Source organism: Manihot esculenta, chromosome 15 (assembly GCF_001659605.2).
Source record: "Manihot esculenta cultivar AM560-2 chromosome 15, M.esculenta_v8, whole genome shotgun sequence".
Taxonomy (NCBI): domain Eukaryota; kingdom Viridiplantae; phylum Streptophyta; class Magnoliopsida; order Malpighiales; family Euphorbiaceae; genus Manihot; species Manihot esculenta.
The window spans coordinates 2,726,119-2,743,748 of NC_035175.2; the positions used below are offsets into that span (position 1 = coordinate 2,726,119).

A 17,630-nucleotide genomic window follows, 5' to 3' on the forward strand; every position below is an offset into this window, starting at 1 on the left:
TTTAAGTTTCTTAAATCGAATTTTCTAGCTCTTCATTGGACCATTCAATTAAATTTATAAAATTTTTTAAAATCTTGTGTTCTCATCATTTTAGCAAACCCATTATTTATATGTTATCAAGATTTAATATACATGGCTAAAAGTTATCCTTATCTTGCAAAAACTATGCAAGATAACTATGATATGTATCGACAGAATTGGACACTCCTTATATATTCATCAATTGAAAATTCTCATGGTTAGGTTTGAAATGTACAGTGAAATTATCATTAAATTTATACTAAGATTCATATTCAATCAAAAACAATTCTACAGCTGACCAAAGTACTAATAAGGAACGAGCATTAAAATTCTAGAGAGAAGATCTGCCTTCTCTCTTGAATTCTCCTCTATTTTTTCTTTTTTTTTTTTTGTAAAAATTTTTAGGTGGCTACTGATGAGTTTTTCAAAACCCCTAAAACTCACCTATGTTTTTTTCATTTTTACTTTGATAATGTACTTATTTCTATTGCTTATTTATGAAACTATACATAATTTAATAATAACTTAATTATATTGAGATAGAAGATAAATTGAATCTCGATATTCTACTTTGTAAATTAAATTGAGTAATAAACCTAATAATTAATAACGAGTTTGAATTAACTGCATTCAATTGCCGTGCATACATTAGCTAGCTATGCCTAACTTTCAGTAGCTAGACTTTATTTGCAACTCTAACCTCTAAGTCGATTTAAAAAAAAAAAGGAAGAAAATTGGTGCAATAAATTAATTAACCAAAAAGTGAAGTATGGGCATGAGAGTCCTTCCATTGAGTATGGGCATGAGCAAGAGAACAGAAATGCAAGACATCATGAAGTCTGGCCCTGCCACACAATGATGTCAATCCTTCTTCAATTTTATGTCCGAATTCTAAACATTTCCCAACTTTCAAATCCGACTGCTCAGTCTTTGCTGGCATGCTCAGACATTGACAGTGACAGAGACTTTATCCCATCTAATAACATAGCATATATTATTATATTAAGCAACACGTTAAAGATACTCACACTTCCCAATTCATAATTTTTAAATTGAGCATATATTTTATGTCGGATTAATTGTTTTTTAAATATATACAGATATATTTTTTTTATAGTTGTGTTGTGATCATTCATGCCAAAGACAATTTGAAGATTTGTTTATAAACAACAAATGAAACATGTTACCAACAACAAGTAGTTGAAGTACAGAAATGGGTTTATGATAAAATGAATTATTTTTGACGATCTCCATTGAACAATCGCATGGAAACTTGCACTCCATCTTCACTTATTTTTACAAGCCAGTGTTTATGGTTTTTGGATTATATAATTATTTTCTCTCTTTTCTCATGACTTGAATATTAATTCGTTGATTAGTTCCAAGACCAACTAGGTTTTTTTTTAACTCCACTTGCATGGCTTAGTTTTATTGGTGTACGTAGACCCAAAACTTCAAGTGGATTAATTGATAGTTACATATCAACTTCTTGTTTTACAAGTTGCATTTGTTTTGTTTAAATTCATAAGTATATATATTTATAATATAGATTAGCCTGTGATTCTGAACATCAGTACGAGTCTCACATGCATTTGATATTTGATATGAAAATAGCAGACGAGATAGGCGTACCAAGGTCCCCTAGCCTCCAAGTAGATAAAAATATTATTAAACTAGTGCCTGCATTTATATGGTTGACTGTGAGAAGTTGAGAGTTATTTTGGTGGTTAGATAAATTCATCCAGTTGATGAATTTGTTTATTATACATCAATATTATTATAGAAAGTTATATTTATTTTTCTTCAGCACTTGAATATATTGATATCTTTGTATATCTCAGTTGAGGATCTCAGTAAGCTGGTGAGGAAGAGAAAGATTAGCTAGCTTGTCTGCCACCATATTAATTTGCAACTCAGAAATTAAAGAACAGAAAAAATTTAACACACACACACAATCAAATAACCTCCATACTAATCAGAGTTTCAAAACTTATCAGTGCAATTCAAGGCCTCAAGTCTCTTAGCCCTAGCCTGCTCCTCATTCAATGTTTTGGAAGTTAAAGAAGTAAGAACCAACATAGCAATTAAGACAGAACCACTTGAATATTGAAGGCACATGGCTAGAAATTATTATTCATCTGCACCTCAAAAACTATTTATGATTATGTACTGACACAATTCCACACTCTGTCTCGCTACAACTCTGCAGATTCATCACACTAATAATATTCAAAATTGTCATGTTATGGGCATAAATATTTTATTCTGAGAGTTTCATTTTACAGGCCATTAAACAGAAATATTTTAAATTAACAGGTTATTTATTAATTAAATAATTTGTAATTATATTTTCTAAATTTAATTTAGTTTTTTAGTTAATAGTATCTAATAGTTTTATTAAAAATTTTAAGGATTAAAATATTATTTAAAATAAAATCTTAGTAACTGAGTATATGATACTTTAAATTTCTGGGGCCTCCCTTTCGTCTGCCCTTGAATAGAGCAAAATTATTTGGTTTCTTTAAACAATTGTCGTTCACATGTAATGTTTCCTAATAATATCATTGGATTAAATAGGTAAAGTTTTTTGCTTTTCTAATAAAACAATTTGATTATCTAGTCTGAATTAAAAGAATAAAATTTATATAATAGAATTGAGTTGAAGCTTCCACTCTCTCAATTTTTTTTAATAAAATAATTTATTATCATAGACCAATTTTTCCTACATTGTACTCCAAGGCACCCCACCCTTGGAGGACTTGGTCAAAACTCAAAACATACCATCAGCTGGTTTGATTTTTAATTTATTTATTAAGTTACTGTCTTTAATTATCAAAATTTTATTATACACATCTAGTTGTGCTTCTTTACTCACAAGAAAATGAATTCCTCATAAAGTAAAAATTACAAATTCAAAAAAAATCATATATATATAGATAATTAATATTTGATAACAAAAGAATTATTTAAAACAAGTATGATTTTCATTATTATATTTTATATTACTATTACAAGGACACTAAAATTAAAACGAAAAGGAGGCAGCTTTTGATTATTTAGCTATAAAATACATAAGAGAAATAAAAGTTTAATAGATTATGGGTGTGACTTTAGGTAGTTGAACAGGAAAATCATTAATTTCATCCATCCAAGGGTTCTTCTCTTTGGCTGGATTGATAGACTTTAAAGCATGCCACACAACACTGTTGCACTTGAATCCTGAACCAAAACCTAATTGCCACACCCTGTCACCCTTCTTGATCCTTCCTTTGGCTTCTGAGTAAGCCAATTCATACCATAATGAACTACTTGAAGTGTTTCCAAACCTATAGAGAGTCATTCTTGAAGGCTCCATGTGCCATTCTGAGAGACCAAGGTTTTTCTCTAACTCATCTAAAATACCTCTTCCTCCAGCATGAATACAGAAGTGTTCAAACGCCAACTTAAAATCTGGAACATATGATTTTATTTTCATTTTGAAAATCTTTTTCATTATTAAATTTGCAAGAAATAATAGTTGTTCGGAGAATGGAAGAACTAATGGTCCAAGTCTGGTGATATTTGCTTTAAGGGCACCTTCGGCAACCACCATGAGTTCTTTTGATAATGAGACTCCAACCTCTAAGTTCTCATCTTCTTGTTGCATTATACAGTTGTAGGACTTATCATCAGCACCCTTATGAGTGCGTATGCTATGCATGAGCTGATACTTAGAATGTCGACGATCAGATGATCGATTGGAGAGAAGAATTGCAGCGGCTCCTATGCGGAATAGGCAGTTTGTAACAAGCATTGAGCGTTCATTGCCACAATACCAATTGCGAGTGATATTTTCTGTACTAACCACCAAAGCATAAGAGTCTGGGTGAACCTGCAAGATGAATAATAATATAAGTTCTTAGCTCTTAGCATATTAACTAATAATATAATTAATTTACTGATCTAGTCTTGTCTTTGCTATACATGGGACAAAGATTTATATATATATATATTTTTAAAATTAATAATCTTATTAAATATAAATTAATTGCTTTTTAAAATATGTTATGATATATAATAAAAAAATTAAAATTTCTTCACAATTTCTACTAAACTATCGGCTTGTCACATCAATTACTAAGACACCGATGTCTAAATCTAAACATTTAATTGAATTTGAAAGGTCCCACATACAAATCTCCAAAACCCATTCCCTTCGCCTTTGGAAAAAAAAAAGAAGTGTTGTTTAAATCGTGCACTGCGAAAATTGCTCAATATAGTGAGGTCATGAATTTGAAATTTATTAGGATAATAATTACTAAAAATAATTTAATAAGTAAAAAAACAATAAACCTGTAAAAGATCTTTGGCGAGGTTTATAGAAATTAGTCCAGCACTGCAACCCATTCCAGCAAGACTGTAGCTCAAAATATTGCCTCTTAATTTATAACGATTAACAATCATGGCCGAGAGAGAGGGCTGAGGGTTGAACAAGCTGCTATTCACTACGAGTATTCCAATATCTATAGGTTTCACCCCAGTTTTGGCCAAGAGCTCATCAACTGCTCCAAATATTACCATTTCTGTCTCCCTTCTTGACTCCGCCAAGGACTGGTCCTGAGGGAGTCGCATTAAACCGTTGGGTCCATATGTGGTCTGACCAAACCCAGATCTCTCCAGAATTTTCCTTAGAAAATCTAAACTTTGCTCTGTGAACACATGGGTACCTGCAGATAACTTCATGTAATGCTCTCTGGTGCACTTATGAGATGGTTTTGGCTTGTAACAAGCATAATCAACTAAGTAAACTTTTCTTGGCTTGCTCGTGAAATATAGAGTGATTATAAAAAGTATAAAACTTGAGCATGCAACTAGTATATTAAAATTGAACCTGAGATAGTTCCATAGCTCAGTGAGATTTTCAACAGTGAACGTTGAAAAATGAGCCAGAATCATGCCAAGAAATGGTATGAGCAAGAGAAACATGGCATTGGAGAGCAAGTAGTGGTAACCAAGTTTCAAGTTTTTGAGTTGGAGTGATAAGAAGAGGTTGGGCTGCTGCTGCTTCTTCTCTTTTTCAAATAAAGCTTCAACTGACATTGGGTTGTTTTCTCTGTTTTCGTCTGTCTTCTTTGCTTATATAGTTGTGAATAAAGGTTTAGAGAACCTCAGTTCATAACAGTGATCAGTTTTTGATGTGAGAAAGTGCAAGCTGTTGGTGCCTTTATATATTGTTGGTGTACCTTTTTCAAATAAAAAATAAAAAAATAAAAATTATTGGACATGCTAGGATGGGAGTGTATCTATCCTATTAAAAAATACTATTTAATCACTATATTATATAAAAATTCATTAATTAACTTTTTTAATTTTAAAAAATATATTAATTTAATCATTAAATATTTTATTATTTAATTTATATAATTTAAAAAAATTTATTATTTAAGTTTTTAAATATATAAAAAACTTACTAATTAATTTTTCTATTAAGAGATGATTTAATATATTTTTTAAAATAAAATAATTAATTAATAATTTTTTTAATAATATAAATACTTAAACATAAAAAATTTTAAAATTTTAATATATTATAATCTTGATAGGCCCATTATAATTTTAGATACAACAAACCATAATTTTAAATTAGTATAATATCTATTAATTGATTGAGTATATACTCAAGTCTAAAAAACTCAGTTTAATATTAAATTTATAATTATAAATAAAAAAATTTAAGAGAAATTATTCAGTACTCTCGAAAGTATCATATGACATAAAGGATATAATATTTTTAATTAATAATATTTAAATATTTATTATTTTGTTATTAAAATATATTGAGCGAGTTAAACTTATTAAATTATTTTTTATTCACGTGTTATGATGTAAATGATAAAAATACTATATTATCATATATATATATAGTGAGACAGTAGAAACTACAACAAATTAAGGAGGAGACAGAACCGAAGTACAACTTGAATTCGCCATTTTTTTCAATAATTTGCCATTTTTTTATGTTAAATTTGGATGGCAAAGAAGCATTATTAACTCCAAATTTATTTATAATATATATTTTTTTTTAAAAATGGTCGCGTGCGTGAAATAATCGAGTGGTAATTAAAAATTAATATCTTTTTTAGAAAAAAAAAATTTACTTTAATATTTTATTCTTCCTATAATTTTTATTTATTTTATTAATTTTTAATTATATTTATTTTAAAAATATTAAATTTTATTAAATATTAATAGATATTTTAATTATTTATTTAAAAAATAATTAATGAAAAATTATTTTTAAATTAAAATAAAATAGAGTTATAAATTAATTATATATTATTATAATATAAAAAATATAATAAATAATAATTTTAAAAAAATAAAAAAATAAATTTTACAGAGCTCTCTAATCTATATAAATCATTAATAGGCAGTTTGCAGTTGGATAGTTTAATTGCAATCCTGCCTTTTTACATATTTACCCTTCTTAAATCTGCCGACCTCTATTCACAATGTGTCCTTTTCTGTCTTTACATGCGTCTTCGCCTGCTGACCCACCGACCACCGTGTCAATTTGGTCACTTTGCATCTTCCTTTTAATTCCTCACTTGATCTGTCTCTTAAAAGAAACGGCGCTGTTTTTTATTTTACTTCTCTGCCCATTCGGGAGCCGCGCTGAATAATGCATCGGGTTTTTCTTATAATCAGTTAGATTAAATAATCCTATTAGATAAAAATAACTTATTTAGAATAGTAATTTTACTTGTATATTTTAATTTTAACATTATATTTAAACTGTGATGTTAAATTGTAATTACAGTTTAATTGAAAAAAGAAACTTCAATATCTTACATACAAATAACACTGAATTTTTATACCAGTAAGCTGAAAATGGACAAGAGAGGGCCAAAACAGTGACGATAATGAAATAAATGTGGAGCGTTGGATGGGAAATGAAGTAATTTTATTGTACATTTTTTATTTTATGTATATAATTTTTACTTAAATTTAGTTTATGATGAAATAAATATTTAAATAAGTGAATTTTATTTATTTTTATATAAATTCTATAATTATATCATTATATTTTAGTTCACTATGAACTGAATTTAAGTAATTTTTTTAATATTACATTAAATTTTTTATTCTAAACAAGAGGGATTATTACATCCTTTATTTGTAGGGAAAAAAAAAATCTCATCCTTTATTTTTTGTTAAAAAAATTTGCTAAATTATCAACAGCGGCAAATAAAAAACAATGAATTTATTTTTTCATAATTTTGTGATTGCTAAATGCGAATGTGTATGCCTATGTTTATGATTCCTCCATTCTGATATCTAGACATGGCCATGGCAAGTTTCCATTCGATTTATTTTTTTAATTCGTATTGAAATTAATTCGATTTAAAATAATTTAATATGATTTTATTCTAGTTATAACGCGGTTACGGTTTTAATTATAAAGCAGTTTCAATTCTGAATTTTTGATTTTAATTTTAATTAAATTTAAATTACAAACCATTAATCTGATTTTAATTTTTAAAAAATTAAAATAAAATTTAAAATAAAATATAAACAAATAAATATAAATCTTAATATAAATCATTCGAGCGTTAAATCTATTAATTAAGTTCGCAAGATGGATTTGGCAAGATCAATGAATTCAAACCTTTGATTCCACAAATTAAAATGTTTACACTAGACTTTCAAAAAGGCGGGTGTACCGGCCTCTAAAGGACAAATGATAAAGGCGTCAAATCAGAAGTTAATGGCTAAAATCAATCATAAGGTGAAAGTCCCTTATTATTAAATTTCTTCAAGGCATTTCATGAAAAGGCGACGGTTTGACAGACTATATGTCCAGATATTAATATTATTTTTTATAAAATTCTCCAAATTATTTTATATCTATTAAATCGGGCTTTAAAATTCTATAAAGAAAATATACTTTAACCATTTTTTTGGCAAACATGATGGTAACAAAGAGAACAGACAAAAGCATATGAAATACATATTTTCATTATAAAAAATTACACGGTGACAAAAAAAGACTCGAATAAAGTCTCTATTATATCAGAACCTATCTTATCCTATAGAAGGTCACCCATATTTGTACTACTCTCTCCAACTATCTTTTTGGCCTTGCTTTCGAAATTCATTATGCACAATCCAACTTCTGCTCCCGAGGTTGTAATGCAGTAATAGTCGCGTCAGGCTTGAAATTGGTTTGGCACCATTAGACGAATTGTTTGTAGTCCACAGGGCAAAACTATATGCTTGCACCCTCACGAGGACTTGCCTTTGCTCTTTGAAGACCATGATGATATTCTCTGTATAGATTTGATTCTCTTTAGGAACAGAAAAGGAAGGACTCTCATCCATCTCTTCCATGGGAAATTGTTGTAAACCAAAGAAGGGAAAGAAGGATTCTTATATAATGGAGTAGCTGACAAAACTTTGAATATGACACGAAAAATAAGGCAATCAGCGTAGCCAAAGGTGAGCGAAACGACACCCACGACGAAAACCAATTGAAGTCATGCCAAGTGTCTTAAGTGTTGTAAAATTAATTTATATTTCAAAAGAATTTGTGGTCGTTGAAGATTTTATGGTTGTTGAAAATTTTATTTATAAGATTTTTTTGTTGTTGCAGGTTTGATATTTAAATCTAACCATTATGATTTTATTATATTATCTCGAAGATTTTTATAACCGCTTACAACGACCATTTTTTCTACTATAAATAGTCTCTATTTTTACAAAGATAGGCAATCCCATTTTTCTTCTTTTCTATGTTTTATGCTGAATTATAAATTATAGATAAACCTTTGTTATCCTCATTCTGAAAATTAAATTCCAGAATAACCTTGTAGAAATATAATATTTATTGTTGTATTTCACGATAGAGATTACAACCTATTTATACATGAGCCGGTATCTAAACAGAAAGAAAAATCAAGCCTATAATTATACAATCCTAAAATTAAGCAACTGACCCATCTATCAATATTTACTTCCTATATTAACATATTTACTTCCTATAACCTATAACACACCCCCTCAAGTTGGAGCATAAATGTTAATCATGCCCAACTTATTATATATATAATCAACTCGTCCCATACAACTTAGCAGCCACCGAATTTGTGAACCCAACTTCTTCCAATAATTAACGTACCCACAAAACTGCATAAACGGCTTTTGCCATGACTCGATATTCAGGTTCAGCACTAGACGGGAGACCACATTTTCTCAGCTTGGTAAAACGCCTTACACACATCATAAATACGAGAAATATTCCCTTTGCCAGAATATAAAAATTTCAAATAGTCCATTAATTCTTTAACAAATTCATAATGATTAATAAGACTAATCACCTCACTATGAATAGAATTTCGAATCTGCAGAAATAAACGAGCATCATCCATCATCCAATTTCTACGAGTTTCATCAATAGAAGGATTTTTGGTAAGATGATAATCTATTTCAATACTTCGTAAATAAATACGGATAGTCTTACTCCAATCCAAAAAATTAGATCTATTTAATTTGTGTTTCATAATTTTAGTCATCACAAGAATCACATTGGTTTTAACTTCAGCCATAAAGACAACTAACCCAAAACAATCAAAATAAACAAAGGATCAGAAGAACAGTGCCCGATGAACAGTACCCGTGAACAGTACCAATGAACAATGGCTAAAATCAATCATAAGGTGACAGTCCCTTATCACTAAATCTCTTCAAGGCATTTCATGAAAAGGCGACAGTTCGACAGGCTACATGTCCAAATATTAATATTATTTTTTAGAAAATTCTCTAAATTATTTTATATCTGTTAAACCGGGCTTTAAAATTCTGCAAAGAAGATATACTTTAACCATTTTTTTGGCAAACATGATGGTAACAAAGAGAACAGACAAAAGCATACGAAATACATATTTTCATTATAAAAGATTACACGGTGACAAAAAAAGACTCGAATAAAGTCTCTATTATATCAGAACCTATCTTATACTATAGAAGGTCACCCATCTTTGTACTACTCTCTCCAACTATCTTTTTGACCTTGCTTTCGAAATTAATTTTGCACAATCCAACTTCTGTGTAACGACCCCAAAAAGGACCGTTACCGGCGCTAGGATTCAGGTCGGCTTAAGGCCGCCAGAACCAGTAGCAAGCCTGCTATACTCTCTGTGTACCTGTAAACCTCATACATGATCATACATTTTCTGTGAAAATAACACTCTTTGCTGAACCAAGGCTTAACCTGTGCATGCACTATCTCTGTACTCTGTACTCATGTACTCTGTACTCTGTATCCCTGACTAGAGCTTGCTCTAGATGGGTAAACTCATGCCTGTTAAGCCTGGTTTTCACATACAGGAAAACATATATACATATACAGATCATGTACAAAACATACTTCACTAGGTCAAGCAACAACTATGACATCTCTTTAATATTACATGTCCACTCTAAGCTATTACAAATCTCTTTACTTTTCCTGTACTCTGCTGGACTGTCCCTGTACACTGTACACTGAACCTGCACACTGAACCTGCAAAACTGGGGTTAAGGGAGTGGGATGAGCTCTATAGCCCAGTGAGTAGAACAGTAAAACATCTCAGGAAAATATGATCTCATGGAATGCACCATATCACAGACAAGCCACATCAAGAGTAAACCTGTCACCACATAGTCCCAGTAACTCTGTGCCAGGGCGTAGAATCGAGCACCTGGTCTTCCTGTCATATATGTATATGTGTATATAACACCTCTGTACTTACCATTGCCAGGGCGTAGTCAAAGGCTCCTGGACTTTGCTATACCTGCCAGGGCGTAGTCAAAGGCTCCTGGACTTCACTATACCTGCCAAGGCGTAGTCAAAGGCTCCTGGACTTCCTGTCTGAGACTATTGGATCATTCAGCATTCACTCACATCACCAAATAACGATGCAATGCAACATATTCGTGAAAACTAATGCAATCAACCTATGGCATAAACATGATGCATGAGATATGCTAAAAGCAGTTTGTGGTTCAATTAAAAGTCATAAGTTTAGTTCCACTCACCTCTGGCTATCTGGACTGACTGACTCTGCAGGCTCTGAACCTCTGGAGCAGTACTCACTGCTGCTCTCTCTGGTTCCTCTGGTCTGTACCTATACAGATGGACTCAAATGAGGGACCAAACAAGCGTAGAAATAACTCTCTTAAACTTCCCCAAGAATCCCCTTAAACTCACTCAACTATCCATGCAAAGCATGCAAAAGAAAGCTGGACAGGACACTTTCGGCGGCAGGTTCGGCGGCCGAATGTCCTCTCCAGAGACGAAACTCAAGCACCTTCGGCGGCACCTTCGGCGGCCGAATCCCTCAAACAGAGCCGAACATGCAAAACAGGCTGTGGCAGCCAAGCCACCATGCAAGAGGTTCGGTGGCCGAATGAACCTTCGGCTGCCGAACCTGAGTTCATCCAGAACTCAGCTTTAACGGTAAACCATCTTCTCCTTCCCTTCAACCACTCAAACCATATATACACCAACTCCTCAACACACATATACTCACGTATATGATCACAGGGGTCCAAAACTATCTAATAACCCCAAACAACAAATCAAACATAACACAGAAACATGTATACATGCATAAATCATCCAAACTCCCATTTACACCTAAACATGCATCTCTCTCTCTCAACTTCCATAAAACCTTCAGAAAACACATAAACAGGTTCAAGAGCATTACTTACCTCCTGTAACAAGAAGCTGAACACTTCTGAACTAAGGAAAACGGACCAACTCTCCTCAAACTCTCAAACTCTCACAAACTTAGCTTTTTGCTTCAAAACATTCAAACCCTTGTGAATGATCAAAACACTCTGCATGAGCTGCTCAAACTCAGCAAATAAACCAGGGGAGACGTGGCCAACTTCTGGCAACAAATTGGACATAACACCTGTCCAAAATGCTGACTAAGGATGCCCAAAAGCTAGCTGGCCAACTCAGTTTCGGCTGCCCAATCGCATGCTAAACCATGCAACATTCGGGGGCCGAACTTACCTTTGGAAGCCGAACATTGGGCACTTTCGGCGGCCGAACTTATCTTCGGCGGCCGAACTTGGCTGAAGTCTCCATGACCTATTGTCTCTTCAAACTCAAAACTATATAACTTACAAACCTTAAAACACCTCATAACACTTAGAAAACAAAAATCCTACCCTTTTATCGAATCCCAGCACCCCGGATTCCACCAGACAACAGGAATTCCGGTGCCGGACTCAAGCCGGGTATTACATTCTGCTCCCGAGGTTGTAATGCAGTAATAGTAGCGTCAGGCTTGAAATTGGTTTGGCACCATTAGACGAATTGTTTGTAGTCCACAGGGCAAAACCATATGCTTGCACCCTCATGAGGACTTGCCTTCGCTCTTCGAAGACCATGATGATATTCTCCATATAGATCCGGTTCCCCTTAGGGACAGAAAATAAAGGATTCTCTGTTAGTGTATTTGCCCTAAGCCATTATCTTGGACCTTTTTGTATGTCGTTTTGATTATTAATAAAAGATATTTTTATTATCATTATTATTTGTTTGCATGTTACATAATAATGATTAACATCCATGGTTACTTATTATTATGTTGATAATAATAAAATATAACTAGTATGGTTATTGATTGATAATCATGAGATGATTATGTATATGTTGATATAATTCAATAATCATAGATACTTGTTAGAGAACAAAGTATTGAATGGATCCGCACTAAGATCACTACATGGGTTATTGTCATAAGTGAATCTCAAAGTAGTTATGTCTTAATCCTTTGACTTGAGATTGTCATAGTTTCCAACATAAGGACTGTTATGTTTTGATATAACCAAACATTGTCTTTAATCGGACAACCATAAAGGTTATGATTGAGCATAATAGAAATTATGTAGAGGATATTGAACAATCAAGATAGAATTTGTCCCTCTCTTTGAGAGAGATATCTTCTGGGCCCCTCGATAAGTGAGACTGAGAAATGCATGGCCGAGCTCAAATGAATTGATAGTGTGATCAATATCATTTGAATTTATCAGTCTACTTAGAGATCGAGAAATCATAAGTTTGAATATTGTAACTTTGACATTGACCATGACTTATGTTCAAACTAGATATCGTGTGACAAATGGATTAATACATATTCTATTTAATAGGCTTTATCAGACTATCGATCCTAATATTAATTGGGTAGTCATAATGTCTTGTTAGAGGCCGCTTATGATTTATGGGTCTTGTGAGACTGGGCCTATTGCTAATTAATATGAGCCTATTGGGTCACACACAAAAGAACGTCGTTGATGTGTTACATTAATGGGCTAAAAGCCCATTAGTATAATTAATAATAATAAAGATTTATGAGATAATAATATTTAAAAGATCTGCAGTCTATCTGTAATTGTTATAGATAAAAGATTCTTCGGTTTTCCTTATTAAAATAAACTATCACGTAAGATATCAGAGTATCTATGAGATTGTGATAGTGGGTTATGCACACAACTCTTTTGCAAAAAGAAGTGTGGAAAACTGAAAGACTTAAAACGTATATAACTCCTGTTACGAGTTGTGGGGGAGACGTTTTTTGAGAATTCGTTTTGAAGCTGCAGATTGAAACACATAGCATATCTATCAGAGAGAGCTAGCACTCTAGAAAGATAAGAGACGTTCGTCTGGATACCATAGCGGGTATTCATTAAAAAAGCAGCACCTTGAGTCCGAGATTGTATCTTCTCGTCGAGTCTAACAGGTTAGTAGTTTATCATTCCTTTCAAATTAAACGAAACACACGGATCCCGGGAAGGAAATCAGAAATTTTAATTTTTCCGCTGCGTGTTTGGGTTGCAGTAAATTTTCGAATTTTCTAACACTCTCATCCATCTCTTCCATGGGAAATTGTTGTAAACCAAAGAAGGGAAAGAAGGATTCTTATATAATGGAGTAGCCGACAAAACTTTGAATATGACACAAAAAATAAGGCAACCAGCGTAGCCAAAGGTGAGCGAAACGACACCCACGACGAAAACCAATTGAAGTCATGCCAAGTGTCTTAAGTGTTGTAAAATTAATTTAGATTTCAAAAGATTTTGTGGTCGTTGAAGATTTTTTGGTCGTTGAAAATTTTATTTATGAGATTTTGTTGTTGTTGCAGGTTTGATATGTAAATCTGACTATTATAATTTTATTATATTATCTCAAAAATTTTTATAACCGCTTACAACGGCCATTTTTTTTTACTATAAATAGCCTCTATTTTTACAAAGATAGGCAATCCCATTTTACTTCTTTTCTATATTTTCTGCTGGATTATAAATTAGAAATAAACCTTTGTTGTCTTGATTCTGAAAATTAAATTCCATAATAACCTTGTAGAAATATAATATTTATTGTTATATTTCATGATAGAGATTACAACCTATTTATACATGAGCCGGTATCTAAATAGGAAGGAAAATCAAGCCTATAATTATACAATCCCTAAAATTAAGCAACTGACCAATCTATCAATATTTACTTCCTATATTAACATATTTACTTCCTATAACCTATAACACTCCCCTCAAGTTGGAGCATAAATATTAATCATGCGCAACTTATTACATATATAATCAACTCGTCCCATACAACTTAGCAGACACCGAATTTGTGAATCCAATTTCTTCTAATAATTGACGTACCCATAAAATTTTATAAACGGCTTTTGCCATGACTCGACATTCAGGTTCAGCACTAGACGGGAGACCACATTTTCTCAGCTTGGTAAAACGCTTTATACACATCATAAATATGGAAAATATTCCCTTTGCCAGAATATAGAAATTCCAAATAATCCATTAATTCTTTAACAAATTCAGAATGATTAATAAGACTAATCACCTCACTATGAATAGAATTTCGAATCTGCAAAAACAAACGAGCATCATCCCTAATCCAATCTCTACGAGTTTCATCAATATAAGGATTTTTGGTAAGATGATCATTCATTTCAATACTTCATAAATAAATACGGATAGTCTTACTTCAATCCAAAAAATTAGATCTATTTAATTTGTGTTCCGTGATTTTAGTCATCACAAGAATCACATTGGTTTTAACTTCAGCCATAAAGACAACGAACCCAAAATAATCAAAATAAACAAAGGATCAGAAGAACAATATCCGTAAACAGTACTGGTGAACAGTGTCCGATGAACAGTAACAGTACTCGTGAACAGTACCGATAAACAATTCCCATGAACAGTACCCGATGAACAATTTCCGTGAACAATGCCCCGATGAACAGAGCCTTAAGTCTCCAAATGTTACCCTTTATGGGTAACCCAAATGAACAGAGTTTTGAATCTCTAAATGTTACCCTTTATGAGTAACACAAATGAACAGAGCCCTAAGTCTCCAAATGTTACTATTTATTGGTAATTCAAATGAATAAAGCACTAAGTCTCCAAATGTTACCCTTTATAAGTAACACAAATGAACAAAGTCCTAAGTCTCCAAATATTACCCTTTTATAAGTAATCCAAATAAAGAGCCCTAAGTCTCCAAAAATTACTCTTTGTGGGTAACCCACAGAGCCCTAAGTCTCCAAATGTTACTCTTTATGAGTAACCCAAATGAATAGAAGCCTAAGTCTCCAAAAAAACTTTAAATTTCTATTGGTAAGGCTCTGATACCATGTAGAAATATAATATTTATTGTTGTATTTCACGATAGAGATTACAACCTATTTATACATGAGACAGTATCTAAACAGAAAGGAAAATTAAACCTATAATTATACAATCCCTAAAATTAAGTAGCTGACCCATCTATCAATATTTACTTCCTATAATTTATAACAAACCTGTTTAATTCTAGGGGATTACAAAATAAATCCTTAAAACACAATGTCCAACACGATTCAGATTGTATTATTTTATCCTATTTTTCCAACATTAAGCAAAGAAGGCAAATCGCCACCTTTGAACACAAAGAATCAAAGGCTGGCGGGAGATCTCTGATACTACATAATGATCACCCAAAATAAATTATAAGTTGTCACCATAGGGTAGGACCACGTGGCAGGAGTTTGATAGGTGAGCGAAGCAGCTTAGCTCAAGGAAAGAAAGACTCAGACACCTTAACACCCAGACCATCACCAGAAGACTCGCCCTTTCTCCCACAAGGCGAGCCCCGATATGAAGTTACTGTTACTAGGCACAATTTAGGGTGCCTGCGATTGCGGGATTACCAACTTATTTGACGATTATCGAGCAGTCGGCCACATCATCGCCATATTTTCAGAAAACACTATATTTATCTCCATTTTCTTATAGTATAAAAAGAGAACGATCCCAGAAACAGAGGTACATTATTCTCTTATATAAAAGTTCTAAGCAATTCATTGTGTTCTCTCTTTACTTGCCGATATACTAACTTGAGCGTCAAAATGACTGTCGTAAGAATCCACCACCTCCTCTCTTTCTCTTCCTTGCAGGCTTCGATCAATCATAGCACAATCTCTTCCCTGACAATATTATCATTTTATTTTGTGCAATTAAATGTAAATAATATTTTTTAGATTAAAAATAAATTTAAACATGATTATTTGTGATTTAATTTGTTTACACATCAATCTTTAAGTGATACGATTTTTTAAAATAATTTATTTAAAAATAAAAATTAAGTCAGAATTAAATTGGAAACGCCAGTTCGAATTGGCTAATTCTGGTCTTGATTTGCAAAAAGAAAAATCAGCCCTTCCTAATTTATGATTTCAATTTGATTCAGAAACAGTAGTCGATTGACTGATTCAGTTCAGTCTAACAAGACCGTGACCATGTGAACTGATACCCGTCACTACGGCCGTAGGTTTTGGATTTCAGTTTACGGTCTCTCTAAGAACTGAATTAAAATTTCAGTAAGTTTTTAAATAGTTTCAATTCTGACTCTGTATAGTTCTCAATTTTATGATTTTAATTAGACTCTCAGTTTTTAAAATAATTTTGTATAATTTTCTTATTAAAGGTTGTAATTAAATTACACTTTATATATATATATATATATATATATACATATGAAAATTCAGCTAGCTGAACTGAAATTCTAACTAAAAAAATTATCGAACTCTTAAAATATAAATCAAGTCAAATAAAAAACATAACTGACGGTTTAACTTAATCTTATAACTCAATTAATTAAATGAAATAAATATTATCTATTATATTATTACTTAATTAATTATATAAAAAAATATAATAATTTTATGGGAGCTTTACAATTTAGTTTCTAAATATTGCCATTATTAACAAGTCAGTTCTTATATTTTTAGAAACATATTAAAACGTCCTTATCTTTTCTCTCCGTCAACGATATAGTCCTTCTGTCTATTTTTGCCGTTAAAAATATAGTAAAAAACCAAATTACCCCCATTCTTTTCCTCCTCGTCCTCGTCCTCCTCCTCCTCCTTCTTCTTTTTCATCGATTCTTCCTCCTCCTCCTCGTCCTCCTCTTCCTCCTCCTCGTCCTCCTCCTCCTTCTTCTTCTTCTTCTTCTTCATCGTCATCTTCTTTTTTTCTTCTTTTTTGAGGAGGAGGAGGAGGAGGGA

The 17,630-nt window shown here is 32.0% G+C and overlaps 1 protein-coding gene across 1 annotated transcript; it reads right to left on the reverse strand.

Moving 5' to 3' along the window:
- Positions 1 to 2,983: 2,983 nt before the first annotated feature.
- Positions 2,984 to 5,203, reverse strand: LOC110601029 (3-ketoacyl-CoA synthase 20). Its single transcript, XM_021738008.2, has 2 exons — positions 4,354 to 5,203; positions 2,984 to 3,892 (listed from the first exon to the last, which is right to left on the reverse strand). Exons 1-2 carry the CDS (start codon positions 5,098 to 5,100, stop codon positions 3,110 to 3,112), a joined length of 1,530 nt encoding a protein of 509 aa, XP_021593700.1. The 5' UTR covers positions 5,101 to 5,203; the 3' UTR covers positions 2,984 to 3,109.
- Positions 5,204 to 17,630: the final 12,427 nt, after the last annotated feature.

Coding starts and splice junctions, on each gene's coding strand:
- LOC110601029 (XM_021738008.2), bottom strand. CDS start 5,100: ATGTCAGTTGAAGCTTTATTTGAAAAAGAGAAGAAGCAGCAGCAGCCC. Junction 3,893..4,353: donor TCGCCAAAGATCTTTTACAG/GTTTATTGTTTT, acceptor TTCATCTTGCAG/GTTCACCCAGACTCTTATGC.